The sequence below is a fragment of the Excalfactoria chinensis genome, chromosome 2 (assembly GCF_039878825.1).
Source record: "Excalfactoria chinensis isolate bCotChi1 chromosome 2, bCotChi1.hap2, whole genome shotgun sequence".
In the NCBI taxonomy this organism is placed as follows: Eukaryota; Metazoa; Chordata; class Aves; order Galliformes; family Phasianidae; genus Excalfactoria; species Excalfactoria chinensis.
The window spans coordinates 121,708,488-121,723,187 of NC_092826.1; the positions used below are offsets into that span (position 1 = coordinate 121,708,488).

General features: G+C 42.5%; 1 protein-coding gene across 2 annotated transcripts in view; it reads right to left on the reverse strand.

Moving 5' to 3' along the window:
* ZNF804B (zinc finger protein 804B) overlaps positions 1-4,944 on the reverse strand; it is a 206,427-nt gene extending 201,483 nt beyond the window's left edge. Inside the window, exon 1 of one of the 2 annotated variants that reach the window (XM_072330027.1) lies at positions 4,309-4,944. In XM_072330027.1, the coding sequence (XP_072186128.1) occupies positions 4,309-4,605 (297 nt within the window). In that variant the 5' untranslated portion in view covers positions 4,606-4,944. Of the gene's footprint in view, positions 1-4,263 lie in introns of both variants that reach the window. The other variant, XM_072330026.1, reaches the window with a different exon arrangement.
* Positions 4,945-14,700: the final 9,756 nt, after the last annotated feature.

Genomic DNA, 14,700 nt, shown 5'->3' on the forward strand with positions numbered 1-14,700 from the left:
AGCACAACCTACCTCTGCCTTTGGAGCTGTTGGTGGTACACACACAGTACTGAGGAACAAGAGGATTGACATCAGCGACTCACAGGTTCCATGGTTTTCCAGCTGATCACAGAGGCTCCCTCCTTTCAACCTGTGGCCACCCAGACATTTCACAATGTACGCCATGTCAAGTAACCTCTCAATTGCTTTCTCACATCTCTGCCTGACACACATCTCTCACTGGTGGCAAACACCAAACTCCCATTATCTGCTCCAGACTCACCCATACTGGTGTATTCCCTTTAACTTAGATACTTGTGCTATAGCTCTGCTGTTCCCTGCTTACAGCCTCTAATTCCTCTACCACCCCTTTATTTTCTAAGGTTTCAAATACCCAGTGCTGTTATCTGCTGCGGAGAGTAATGAGGTGCTGCTCAGCACTGGTTACACTTGCTCTAGTGCTGGAACAGCATGTTTGTGGCTTGATATCAGCTAAACAGTCATTGTTTCCAAGTAGCTGTGAGGGGCTTATTTATTGCTATTGGAACCTCTGAGCTCAGGGTGAGGGCTGTGCCTTTGAAGAGCCAGCTCTGTGCAACACAGCAGCACTTCCCACCCCCAGCAACCCACAGAAATTAGGCAAACCCTAAGTGCAGTGGAGCAGCTGCCTGATGGACTGCTTAGAAAATGGTGTGAAAAAGTGTGAGAAAAATACTGTATTCAGCTGAAGCTGTGGGGTACAACGGAAGGAAAATAATTAGCCAAGTCAGATATTGGCTAAGGCACTGGGTCTTCTGAGCCTTCTGCTTCCTTCATCGTTCAAAGGGATCTTTAAATAACTGGTAGTAAACGAGGCTTTGTTTATACCTCACCTTAAAAAGCTACAACAGAGCTGTGCACCCTAATAGCATCACTGGCTCTGTCATGATTCATAGGCAAGGGGGCCATCTGCTGAATTCCCAGCACTGCTTTCTGTTGTATCCTGCAAGGTTTTACCTGAAAGTTGCACAGCTGCATCCCCTCCAGCACCAGCACTGCCAGGCTGTGAGGTGACAGCACGCCTCCAGGCAGGCCTGGCTGCAGGTAAGCACTGCAGTGCATCTGCCATGGCTGCAAAACCACATCCAGCAAGTGAGCACAGCAATCCACATCAGGCTCAAAAATCCTGCAGACAGTATCCCAGTCAGAAATGCATGCAAGAGCTCCACGTCCAAATGCATTTCACTAAGTAGAGATTTTCAGAGCGAGAAAAATTCCTACTGCTTGCTTGTAATATGGTCATGAACAGAACTTTTCAGGCAAAAGCCAAATGCTTAAGCATGGAATCACCTCTATACAAGCAGCTCCCCCCTCCCAATTACTGCCCTTTCCCCTCATCAGTGCTGGCATCACCCAAACCCAGCGCTCTCTTTCCTGACACACAACTCACTGGGAATTGCTTCTCATTCCATTCTTCCTAAATTCATCACCACATACTCCTAACTACTTTTTCCTACACAGGGAAATGATCAGAGGAAATGTGGAGTTTTAAAGAGACCTTACAATGATGTCTCCCCAGGTCAACATGTGCAGATGAAGTGCATTACCTTTGCAGTCTACATATGGCACTGAGGGAAATGGTTAAGTGCTAGTCCAGTGATGGGTTGATGTTTGGACTTGGTGATCTTGCCTTTCCCAACCTTTATGATCATACGTATCTTTGTTCTTGGTACTGCTACAGCACACAGTCTCTCTATACCAGAAAGATGGATCAAATTTGTTTCCGATGCAATAATAGCAAAGAATGCTAAATAAATACTACTGAAAAATCCTTGTTCACATAGCCATGAAATTTGATAAAGGTATTTAAAATATTCACCACTGTTCTCATTTTGGAAAGCATAGCCTTAAGTCTACTGACATTTCATGGTCTGTTAATACAGCACTTTAAATACAGAAAGGTACACATTATACATTAAAAATTTGGTAGGCTCATGAATAAGATAGTTCATAGTATACAAATAGAGGATTGTTCAATGGTAAGAAATATAACTCATAATCTTTGAGTTTACTTCCAAGGTTAGCATTTTAGAAATGGCCGTGAGATATGACTTGTATCTTCCAAAGTTACCATCAGGAGTTATTAAATGAAATATTAAACAAAAAAACATAGGTTATATAAATAAATGCCACTTGTTTGGGACCTACTCAGACACAGAAGTGGTCTGAAGTTTAACTCAGAGCTTACTGTTAAAGAAAATACAACAGTTTTGAAGGTGTGTTTGTATGGCACTATTTGTTGGTTGTTATTATTTCTTTTTATTTTTCTTTTGCCCATGCTGAAAACAGTTTTATTACCTCAGTTATTACTAAATTCCAGTACGGATAACTCCCACCTCTATACTATAAGAGCATACCCAGGTGTTGTGTTCCTGTTCCCAGTCCTGAATACATTGATGAGCAAGAAGTATATGGTCTGGAAAGTTGAAAGTTTGTAAGCACATAGAAATAACTATGGAAAATCACTGCTTTCAGTATGTAAGAGTATATGATTATCTAGCTTGTCAACACAGCATTCCTCTTTTTTCACCTGAAAGCTGGACTCCCCTATGAAAATATGAAAACAGCAACTATAAAAGCAGTAGTAAAAGCTAAATGCCAAACACTCAAAAGTAAGAACTCTAGATCTACAATGACCCAGCACCAATAAAACGCTGATATACCACACACTTGCAGTCCCACCACTACTTGGAGCTCAGCCCAGCACCCCAAAAGCCTCACTGGCTGCAAAGGGTGCTCAGGGCTCAGGGAAGCTCACAGGAAAGAACACTGTATGTAAGGAAAGAAACCTGAGCTTATTTTCAACCTTTTTCCCCCCCTTTTCCACTAAACTCTTGAGTTTAGTCAACTCTTGAGTTGACTTCAGACTAAAATACTTCAATGTTGAGCAAGATCTATTTTTTTTTTTAATAAGTAAATATTGTTCCTTGATGAGAAAAATTAAAACTATTTTCTGGTCTTGTATTTACACTTAAATATTTGTATATTCTCCCACCAGTTAAGAGAACTGTCTCAAAAATGATCATTTGTTAACAAAATCAGATAATTACATTCATCTCATGAAGCATTTAAGCTGAGGGGAGCTGCACACACACTCACTATGTAGATAGGAAGAAAGGCAAAGAAGTAGGAAAGTGAAGGATGTGAGACATAACAGTATTTGAGGAATAATATCTCCTGACACTTGAACAGAGCTTCAGTTCTACCGCGTCCAGCACACAATACTCAGCGCAAAGTATTTACAATCACGCTTCCTCCCACTTTAGACCTTTGAGGTTTGTCACCTCTCAAACTGCGGGGAGAAATCTCTCTCCCGCTCAGACCGCGACTCCTCCGCGTTTCGGGGGGTTCCACGCACGGGGTGGGGTGAGGGAGTGCGGACTCAGCTCAGCCGGCGCCGTCCGGCGGTACCGCGGTGCGGTGCCGTACCGCACAGCGAGGAGCAGCAGTAAGGGACGAGCCCGCGGACGCTGTGTTAGCGGGCGGCTGTAGGGCACCGGGGGAGGGGGATTTCAGACGAAGAGGGAAATATCGGTCGCTTTGCTTCATTCCATCACCGAAAGTCAAGAAACAGAAAGCACTGACTTCATCATCACGGGCGATTTTCTGAAGGCATTTGGGGTGCGGGAGCGTTGTGGGGCACTGCCAAAGCCAAAGGGCTGAGCAGCGGAATGGTGGCGTCCCCGGCACTTTCGGATTGCGCAAACGAGGCTGTCCGGACCCAGGAGAGCTCCACAGGGACGAAGCACGATCGGCCCCGGCCGGGGAGAGTTTGGGATGCTCAGCGCCCGGAGGAGAGGAGGAGAGGCTGCGACGCACCGCTCTCCCCCGGCCCCGAACGCCTCTCGCGACCCGCAGGGACATCACACCGCAGCACGGCGGCTCACCGCTATCGGACGTCCCCAAACTTCCCGCACCCTGTGCCCAGGCTTCGGGTTCCCCGGCACGCAGCCAGCACGGGTATGAACGCAGCATCAAAACCTGGGACCAGGCACTGAACCGCCACACTCGAAGCCTCTCCCAGCGGCCGCCCCCAACTTCCCTGCAGAGCGCCGGCAGCGACCTTTCCTCCCTCCTTCCCTCCCTGCCTCCCTCCCTCCGTGCATCGCCGCAGCCCCACGCCCGCCCCTCCGCGGGGACCCGCGGCCACTTCCCCGCTCGAGAAACTTTTCCACGCCACCCACCCACCCCGCGCCGCGCTCCCGCCGCCGCCCGCGTGGCCGTGGGCCCCCGCCCCGCTCCTACCGTGCGGGGGGCAAGCGAGGGAGAGAGCGCGGAGGCGGCAGTTACCGGCGAGCGAGCGCCGTTCTTGCAGAGCGGTCCCCTGAAAACGCCTTTGATGCCGCGGTAGTGCCCGTTGCTGAGGTGCCGGGAGCTGATGACCAGGTAGCACGCCATGCGGGGCCCCGGGCGGGCCGCCCGCTCCTCGGCGGCGGCGGCAGCGCTACCCCCGGCGGAGCGGGAGCCCGCATGAAGGAGCGGGCGGAACCGCGGCAGCGATCTCCCCGCCGCCGGCTCATCCAGCGGCCGGCCGAGCGCTGCCAGCAGCAGGGCGATGCGCGGAGGGCGGCAGCAGCCACAGCACATCCGAGGGAGCGCGGAGGCCAGTCCGCATGCTGCTCCGCTGGCGGCAGGCGGCCCCGCGGAGAAGGGCAGCGCGCAACTTGCACAGTCCGCCGCCGCTACGGCCCCTTCCCTCCCTCTTCCTCCTCCTCCTTTTCCTCCTCCTCCTCAGAGCAGGCCGCTGGCAGGCGCGATCCGGAGGGGAGTTTCTCGGCGGCAGCTCCCCATGGCTCTTCCCTCCGGCCGCCCGCTGCCTGCAGCCCCGCGTCTTGCCGTGCCGTGCCGCAGCCGGCGCCGCGCCTCATTCACCTCCGCCGGCGGCGGGCGGGGGCGGCGCGGGGCGGGGGCGGAGGAGGGGTCGGGCCGGCCGGGGGATGGCGAGTCCGGGGAGCTGCGCCCGAGCCCCGCGATCCGACGGGTAAGGGGACCCTCCTTTTCCTCCTCCCTCTCCTCGCCCAACTTTCCCGCTGCCGGGAGCACCGCGTCCTGTCCCTCGCTGCCCTCCCCATCCCCTCGGCCGCCTCTCTCCCGGACCCCACGTGAGCCCCACCGGACGGGCGGGCAGCCCGCGGCCGGTCACTGTGCTGCACCCCAACTTGTGGCTGTGCCCACCCCCCCCAGAGCACTCGGGCATACGATGCGGTGTGTGACCTAAGTGATATGCGAGGAACAGCGAGTAGGACGAGCCTCCAGCGATCAGCTCTGAAACAGGTTGTTCTTCGTCCTTCTGCAAGAGGCGCAGTGCTGTGCGCTCAGGGCTGGCGGTGCAAGCTCAGCTCCTTTTCAGCAGGTCACAGGTATTGTCTCTGCTCTGTTACTTACTAAGTCGATAAAAGTAAGTCGATAAATCACCCGGCGTTCAGAGTCACCTGCAGATCTTTCATTTTTTCCAAGTAGATTACTCGAAGCTGCAGATAACAAGCATTTCAGATTTTCAGATCCTTCATTTCAACCCGGGAAAGCCCATGTTTTCAGCTACTTAGTGAATGCAACTAATTTTAGCCTCAAAAGAGTAATCTTCCTGTAAACATAAATTTAAATTAAAAAGAAAATCTCACACAAGCCTCTGAACTGTATAGATAAAAAGGTCATGGAGAAATCAAATGTCAGCTTTTGGCTGTATATGTAAAACAGTGTCATACAACCTTAGTATCAAGTGCTTCACATACTGTATAAAATTTCACTCTGTATGTGAGTATGTACATGTATGGCAATAGTCAAATCTGTTACTGTGTACTTAATGAATTACTATATGAAATCTGTGTGAAGTTAGAATAATGCAAGGTGGGAGTAGCATATTGAGAACATCCTTTATAACCATATACAACAGATTTCAAACAAAGAAAAGGGAGGGGAAGGGAAGGGAAGGGAAGGGAAGGGAAGGGAAGGGAAGGGAAGGGAAGGGAAGGGAAGGGAAGGGAAGGGAAGGGAAGGGAAGGGAAGAAAAGAAAAGAAAAGAAAAGAAAAGAAAAGAAAAGAAAAGAAAAGAAAAGAAAAGAAAAGAAAAGAAAAGAAAAGAAAAGAAAAGAAAAGAAAAGAAAAGAAAAGAAAAGAAAAGAAAAGAAAAGAAAAGAAAAGAAAAGAAAAGAAAAGAAAAGAAAAGAAAAGAAAAGAAAAGAAAAGAAAAGAAGAAAACCCACAACTGTGTGAAGGGGTTTAATTGAGAAAATTGGTGTAAAATAAATAGGAGGTAATGCGTAGCTGTGCTGTGGACTCATTGCTGAAGGCCAGAATGGTCACATGGCTCAGTGCAGTCAGGCTCTGTGGCCCAGAAACAGAGCTGTGCCCATTGCAGATATGTGCAGGGCTTTTCTCAAGTAAGTCATGATGAAGAGTGACTTCTTAGAAATTACACCACCATACTGAAAAAAGTTTTCGGCTGTTAATTTGGGGGCAGAGATGAGCTGTTATGATTATTTCCTCCCACAAGTCCTACAAAGGAATGGCTTGGAATTTAGCTTTGTTGGCATATAATTTACAGATTTTGTTAACTACAAGTTTCTTTCTGAAATTCTTCTTCCATGATCCTGTTAAAGATTATAGTATTAACTTCAAATTGCTTTGGGCCTGCAGCTTGATTTTCTGACTCCTAAGTGAACATGCACTTCTGTAAGTGAACACCAGCATCTTTACTCTCTGACAGCACAGCAAACTTTCCGAAACTTTGCTTTTATGTGCCACAGAACAGAAAGAGTTTACATCCCACCCAAGTAACATGCAAAGAGGCCTCAATTCCTCTTCTGTCGTGAAGAGACACGGGAAGTCTTCTATTCCATGGAGCTGCTTTTGTCCTACCTCTTCAACAGAGCATCCACACCACAGTGTGGCTGGCAAGTGTGCATCACCTGCAGAGAAGCTGCAACAAAAGCAGAAACTCTGCAAGAGCTTCACTGTAGTCTAAGGATAGTACTTTACTCCTTAAACCCACAGGGTCTTACATAGTTCATTTACTAAGACTGTATGAAAAGGAAATGATTTGCCCCAGAATAAACTGCACAGTACCCATTTTATCCTGCTGAGAAAGATGATGTGCTCAATTGACTCTGCTGTGAAAAGTAGAAGTTATTTTAGGCTCGTGTCATTTTGCCAACTCAGGGGAATAGCTACTATGACCACCAATCTAATTTATAAACAATCTGCAGAATACAAGCCTCAGAAAATGAGATTAAGAGTTGTCAAATGGAACGATTAAATAATTATAACATTCCCTGAGTATCTCCCCAAGTCTCTGGAGATGCCGCACCTTCTTCTCTCTCACCATAGTACACGCAGAAATATGAATGAACTGTTTGTAGTTTCAGCTGGATTCAATCCTCCACTGCCTCAGATCTCATAAGGCAATTTTCATCTGAGCACAGTGGATGCAAAGTACTACCATTTAGAAAATGACAATTTCTTTGCAGAAGTGTTAGTGACTTTTCAAGATGCCAACAAGTAGAGAAGCAGGTCAGCTGTCACTTACAAATGATGATTAGACTAATTTAATGTTCTCCAGTTCATCTGTCCCCTCAGTTTACACACATTTCTGCCATTAATGAAGATTACTTAGCATTTATTGCCCCCAAAAAATCTTTAAGCTTTTTCTTATTATTCTTTGTCAGGATTGTTCTCATTGCACAATGTGGTGTCAAATTGAAATACCCAGTCTAGCTCTAGAGCCACTGCTTCTGACATACAAATATAATCTGAAAATCAGGCAGCAGAGAATGATATTAATATAATCACATTACTTTTAGTGGTTGAGCTAATTCATGCAGGTTTTTTTTTGGTTTTTTTTGGCTTTAGACAGTACATTGCAGATATAGACTTAAAACTCTGTCTACAGTGTGAATTTCATTTAAATTTTATTTCAAGGATTGCTTGTTCCTCTTGTACACAAATTCCATCACTCTGATATTATCTCCATCACTCTGATATTATCTCCTGTACATGTGAAGCCTGCGGTTATTGTGACTTCCTGGATGCCAGCATGATCATTCCTCAGGCCAGAGAGCCCCAATCTGAAAACGTTTTTTCTCAGTCTCTAGTTGTGCACAGAAAGAACAATGACATACTTCCTCATGCCTCCAAACATGAGAAAACTCAAAGAGCACAAAGCATATCTCTTGGCACCACACCTCTGCAAATTGTACTATAGCAATCAAACAAGAACAGAGGGTGTATAGACGCACAGCTTGAATGCTGCTTCACAGTCTGGTTGTTCTTGCAGAGGTAGTTTAACAGAAGAACCCAAACGAACCTAAAGGAAGAACACCCCCTGATACTGATGTGTTTTTATCAAGCAGACTTCCTGAGTAAGTGAGAACTTCTTGGCAAGACAATCTGGGTATAAGAATACACAATGAGGTTCCTGACATTTAGCAGCAATGTCTTAGCATAGCTCTACAGCATAGATTCTCTTCAGATGTAATGGAGATTTTAAAGCTATAAATCAACTCCTGGCCATATAGGAAGATCTTTGGATTATAATTGCTTAAACAACATACTTGTCTTTCTCCAGTTCCTCTATCCCACACTGCAATGTGAACACAGCATGCCAGAAATAGAGCTACAGTGTCCAGTCTTCAGATAGATCCAGAGGTGCTCAAGGCTGGGCTGGATGGGGCCTGGGTAGCCTGATCCGGTGGGTGGCAGCCTTGTTCGCGCCAGGGGTTGGGACTGGGTGGGCTTTAAGGTCCCTTCCAACCCAAACCATTCTATGACTCTGTGATTCTATGCATACTATGGTTCTCTGATTCTGTTACCTCCATTCTAGTGGTCTAAAACTTTATCTGATTCTTTCAGGTGAGAAACAAACTTTGCTGAAACTGATGACCGTTCTTGAAGTCAACAATCAGTTTCTCCAGAAATGTTTACTTAAATGTGTATGAATACAGTCATGAACTTCTACAAAAACCTAGAGAACACTGTTTCATTAAATGTCTTATTATTCCACCTAAAGACATCATCTAATATACCATGTCCCAGTTCTTTGTAAATTAGAATGATGCTTATTATTGTTGGAAGTTTGATTTCTTTTTCTCACTGCAACTCATGTTCGGGGAACGTTTTGTAAAGTTTGATTCTTATTTAGAGTTCCATGCAGATCTGAAAACAAAAGGTGGGCTGTCTTGAGTAAAACTTCCCTGTTTTGCTTTCAGTGACATGGCATCTTCAAATGTCTGCTTTTGTTGTTTTTTCTTCCTACATCTTTAATGTTACCAATTGCACTTTTCCTGAAGTAACATTTATTAAATCCTTCATTATATGTCTTTATTTCTCGAATTAATTTGGATTCTTTTGGTCTTTCCTTATTTTATTTGACTTGAAGTAAACTGATACTGCTTATCCTGACATTTTTAATTCCAGTCTGCCTCTTTTTATCTAAATAGTAGGTACATTCCTACATACATTTATGAATCACTTATGTAAGCAGCTTTCTATTACACAAAACTTGAATCTGTCAAGTTTTATACACTTGAAGCACTGATGGTTAAGTTATTCTACCCTTTACTTCATGTAGAATCAATGACAACATTTTATTTTGGATGGAGCTTTTTGGAACATTTCAGCACTGAATAATCACTATATATTACACCTTGCTGATAACTGAATAGCCAGCAAATAAAGCAGTCTCCATGATGAGCAAACCAAAATGCATGTGTATACATCAGTGAAGAGTGGTAAATAATGCCCTACTTTTCGTATGAGCCCACGCTCCACTGACTTTAAGAAAGTCATATAGTTGAACAAGAATCTCATTCAAATAATTCATCTTTACTATAACATTTTTTTGATATATCTCTCATGTGACATTCAGCAACCTCTCTGCATTACTTTCTCTATTGCTGAAAAGAGGCAATATAGTGTTTACCTCTGAGTTATTGGGAGAGCTACTTGATGAATGTTAATTCCTACTAGGAGATGTTGAGAAAGATTGATGATTTCATAATCAGGTTAAAAATTTCAAGAAATCTGTTGTCTTCAGGAGGTTTCTGGACACATCATTAATAAATTAATTGAATTAGTAAGACTTTAATTCTGTATTAACTGAGGCTCAATAGTTCCACAGTGTGAACAATAATGTAGAGACATCTTTCATTTTCTATTCAAAAATATTATTATGTGGTTTCTTCCTACTGTTAGTTGCATTCGCTACATAATTAAGGATGGACATAGAAGGAATGATGTCAAGTAGCCACTGATATGAAAATTACATAGCAGAACTCCAATTCTATTTTTGTAGCAAATCCTTTTCTTTCAAGAAAGGTGATACTTGAAAGAGATGAAGGTGTTACAGTGTTTTCATACACTTGCCAATTTATTATGCTTGCATAAATATTTAATACATCAATCTCTTTCTAAAGGAAGAACATGGTTTGCATTCCAAGTCATATCATTTTATTACACTTACTTATTTGATAAATCTCTCTAAAACTTTAATTACTTGATGGGCATTCACAGGAGTGTTTACACACATTTTCCATTGCTCACTGATGGTCATCAGGCTCATCTCCTGGGCTAAGCACTGTATGTGCTAGTGGCCTTAATATCCAGAAGTTGAATAAAGTTATTGCTTTTTATTATTAGGAACTAGAGCTGAATATTAAGTAGAGAGCTGCTATTCCCAAATGATTTTTAAAAGGATGTAAAGAGAAGGAAAATATTGTTTAATCTCTCCATCAATAGCCATGTTATCTACAGACAGACAGTGAGGCTGTGGGAGTATATTTCATCCATAGAATTACTAACTTCAATAACCAACATAACCACATCTATGAATCATTTTTCCTATTAATACTTGTTTTCCTTGAGAAGTGCTCCAAAGGCTACAGTGAAACAGACCAGCAACAGGAGTGGATCCCTCTTGCAAAGGAAGAGCAAAACCAGCTTTCACTGCATATATATAACCATTGGCAGTATAAGGTGTTTCCTTCCCCCTGGTATGATCTCCAAGGGTCATTTATTTGGATTGCTTCAAGGAACACACCTACATGTCTGTACTAGTTGTGCACCAGTATGTGACACCTTCAGGAATTCCATGGACAAATTCAGCTTAACGAGTCAATATCACACTCTTTGTTTTCCACAAGATTTGCCATAAACGTCCATATATTGTCAGCACATGATTATCATTTTCTCTCTAATGGACTCTCAAGCAAAGTTAATAATAGATGTCACACTACTTTGTAAAAAGTAGTAACGAAAAATAAAAAAGTACAGAGAATTCACCTTGGGAGATACATATATGTGCTTAAAATGTCAGCATCAGATTTTTCCTGTCCATCTTGTTCTCTGTTCTTCCCACTCCAGTGAAATGACAATTCTATTTTTTGTTAGGAAACAATGAGAGGGAGGTAATTTTGCAGTCTTCAGCAAAGTAGTACAGAACTCAAGTCCGAGACATTCACATCCATTAAACCACTGTACTATCTCAGATCTACATGTCTCCATGGAAGTATTTATTATGCACCACAACAAGATCACCCTGTTAGCTCTGTATGTATCCTGTTGCCAACATTTCATCATCTGCCCATGATAATACTTCAGCAGAAAACCTTTAAAAAGATTAACAAAGAAAGATATGAAAGACACGAGAAAAACTTCAAACTGACAGCAGCATTTGTCAGCTGATATCCTTTGGAGCTCAGCTGTTTACTGAACAAGCACTCCTTCCCATTATTATTCGTCTATGAAATAATAATGAAATAGTAGTGCTTTTTAAGACAAGCACAAACATACTTCCTCTACTGCAGACAAGCACGCTGAGAGTTTTTTCAGTGTATTATAGAATCATAGTAATCACAGAATCATAGAGTCATAGAATGGGTTGGAAGGGGCCTCAAAGATTATCTAGTTCCAACATCTCTTGGAAGTCTCCCTGAAGCCTTCGGTTTTCCAGAGTGAAAAAGCCCAGTTCCCTCAGGTGGCCTTCATAGGAGAGGTGCTACAGCTCTCTAACTATCATCATGGCCTTCCTCTGCACCTGTTCCAACACTTCCACATCTTTCTTTGCACTAAGGGCCCCAGGTCTGGACCCTGTACTCTAAATGGGGCATCTTAAGGGCAAGGTAGAGAGGGGCAACCACCTCCCTCTCGCTGCTGGTTACCCTTCTACTGATGGAGCCCAGGATACTCTTAGCCTTTTGGGCTGCAAGTGCACACAGATGGCTCATGTTCAGTTGTTCATTTACAGGGACCCATAAGTCTTTCTCTGCAGGGCTACTCTCAAGGAGTTCTTCCTGTCTGAATACATATTTGGGATTGCCCCAACTCAGGTTCAACACCAGGCATTTGGCTTTGCTGAACCTCATTAGGTTTACAGGGGCCCACTCTTCAAGTTTGTGAAGGTCCCTCTGGATGCCATCTCCTACTTGTAACAACTGCACCATACAGTATATCTTTTGTTTGTTACAAATGTTTGCAAAATATAGTTAAACCTCAAGAAAATAAATAAATAAATGTGAATTCCATTTTAATACTTAAATTCCAGTAATTAACAACAGAAATGGAAATATGCAACAAAAGAAAAAAGGTGAAATTCACTCTCAAATATAAGGTTAGCATGGGACTGCACAGCTCCTGCCCTCCACAGTATCTCCTAAAGTGTGCTGAATTTTTTCACAGGCTTCTGCATTAGTGTATATTTCATCTGATTTGATCCAAGGTATGTCATTGTAGCAATTTGCTTATGGCCAAAAATCTCACTGCTTTCTGCGCAGAAATAAAATAGATGCTTGTTTCAAATTTAAATTTAGCCTCTGTTTTTGCAGTCATTTTATGTTCTAATTATAACAATCTAATTTGTAAACAACACATGCTGAGGTTTTGACAGTGAAGTTCTGATGAAACACAGAGTACAAATTTTAATTACATACAGTTCTAATACAGTGAGCACTGCAGCATTTCTGTCATCTTTGAAATGGTAACAAAATGTAAAAAAAAACTTTTTGAAATATGAGCACGAAGGTAATGAGATCAATAAATGTCAGCTAGAAAAAGTAATCACAGCTCTAGAGACTCACTAACCTTTCTACAAATTCTAGAAATAATGGACTGGCTTGGGATGAGGAATCCTTTTAAAATGGGAAACAGATATAATTATAAGGGGAAAGTGAGCCAAAGACTACTGAGTAATACCTAAAGCATTGCCTTTTAGGAGAAAAAAAAATGGTTTAAGAAAAGATTAAGAGTAAACAATATTTTTGCTTTTCCTCCCTAAAACCCCACCAGTATACTTCCCTATACATCTTCTGATTTAAAGAGCAAAGTATGATACAAATACATATGTAAATCTAGAGTTAAAATACAAAATATGACTTAAAGGGTAGAAGCAGATAATAGTTTTCCAGACTGATCGCCCGATGCTTCTCTTGGAGAGATAGAAATGTTAGAACATTAACTGATCTTCAGATAAATTCCAGATATTTAACACTCACAAGATTTGATGTTGTATGGTTTCTATATTTAATTTATGCAAACCCAGAGCTTAAGCAAGAATTAATTCAAGACATGAAATTGTGTGCTATGTTTTAATGCCCCATGGTAAAATCTAACTTCTGTAAGAGCAAACGATTTACATGGAGAGTGTTAGATTAAGTAATTCTTAAAATGCTGATATTGGTATTTATTTATTTTTTAATTAAAAATGCAGGAAGTATTTGAACCTGAGGTTAAAAAACAAGGGAAACAAACATTTTGTCAAACTCATGAAGATGGGCAACAATTTATTTGTTCTGAATTAGATATTTGTGTTTTTTGAGTTGTTGTCGTTGACAAATCGTTACAATTTGCTGAAATACTGCAAAATTCTGTGAAGATTCATGTATACAACAAATTGATTTTAGATAAATTGATTTTTAAGAAGAGGGCAAATAGGACAGGAAAATATTGCTTATTTTACTATTTAAGTCTCAACATTGACTGAGCTTTGCCACACCTAATGTATGGGTAAAGGCAGATGGACAGAAATTAGGCTAAATTAAGTCTTTGTGTCTAATTCCACACAGACATATTTTCATATTTTCTTTGCTTTGAACTTTTATTTAAGAAGGATTGTCCACATATACTTGTGTACATGTGCCTTATAAAGAACTGAAGTTCCTAGAAGGAAGCATCTCTGTAGCTAATAGACAATCCAGCAATACATGGTAAGTTCATACAGTGATTCCCTCTTGGTTTCAACATAGAAATAAAGTGTATTCTGAAAGCTGCATCAATACATTCTGCAAACCTGTAAACATTAATTCCAAAAATAAGCAGACATAACTTCTTCTCATCTTCTTTTCACATCTCTAAGTGCTTGAGAATAGCCCCTGTCCAAAGGGTCGTCGTGCTGTGGTGACTTTAGAAAGACCGAAAATCCTGATCCAGCTACAATACTGAATCCATTTCTCTCAGAGCCTGAATATAAAAATGTATAAAAAGCCATCAGCATGGCTGACATACAAGACGCCCACTGACAGCAAGACATACATCAAGTGCATCATCGATTTCTATTGTTAATCCATGAAAACCCTTCCATCTTGGAATATTCTAGAAATTTGAAACTCCTCATGAAATATTCTTCTTTTTCTGAATCTCACATCACTCCATGTTTAGTAAATATTACCAGCCTTCTTGAGATACTCTGGTGGTTCT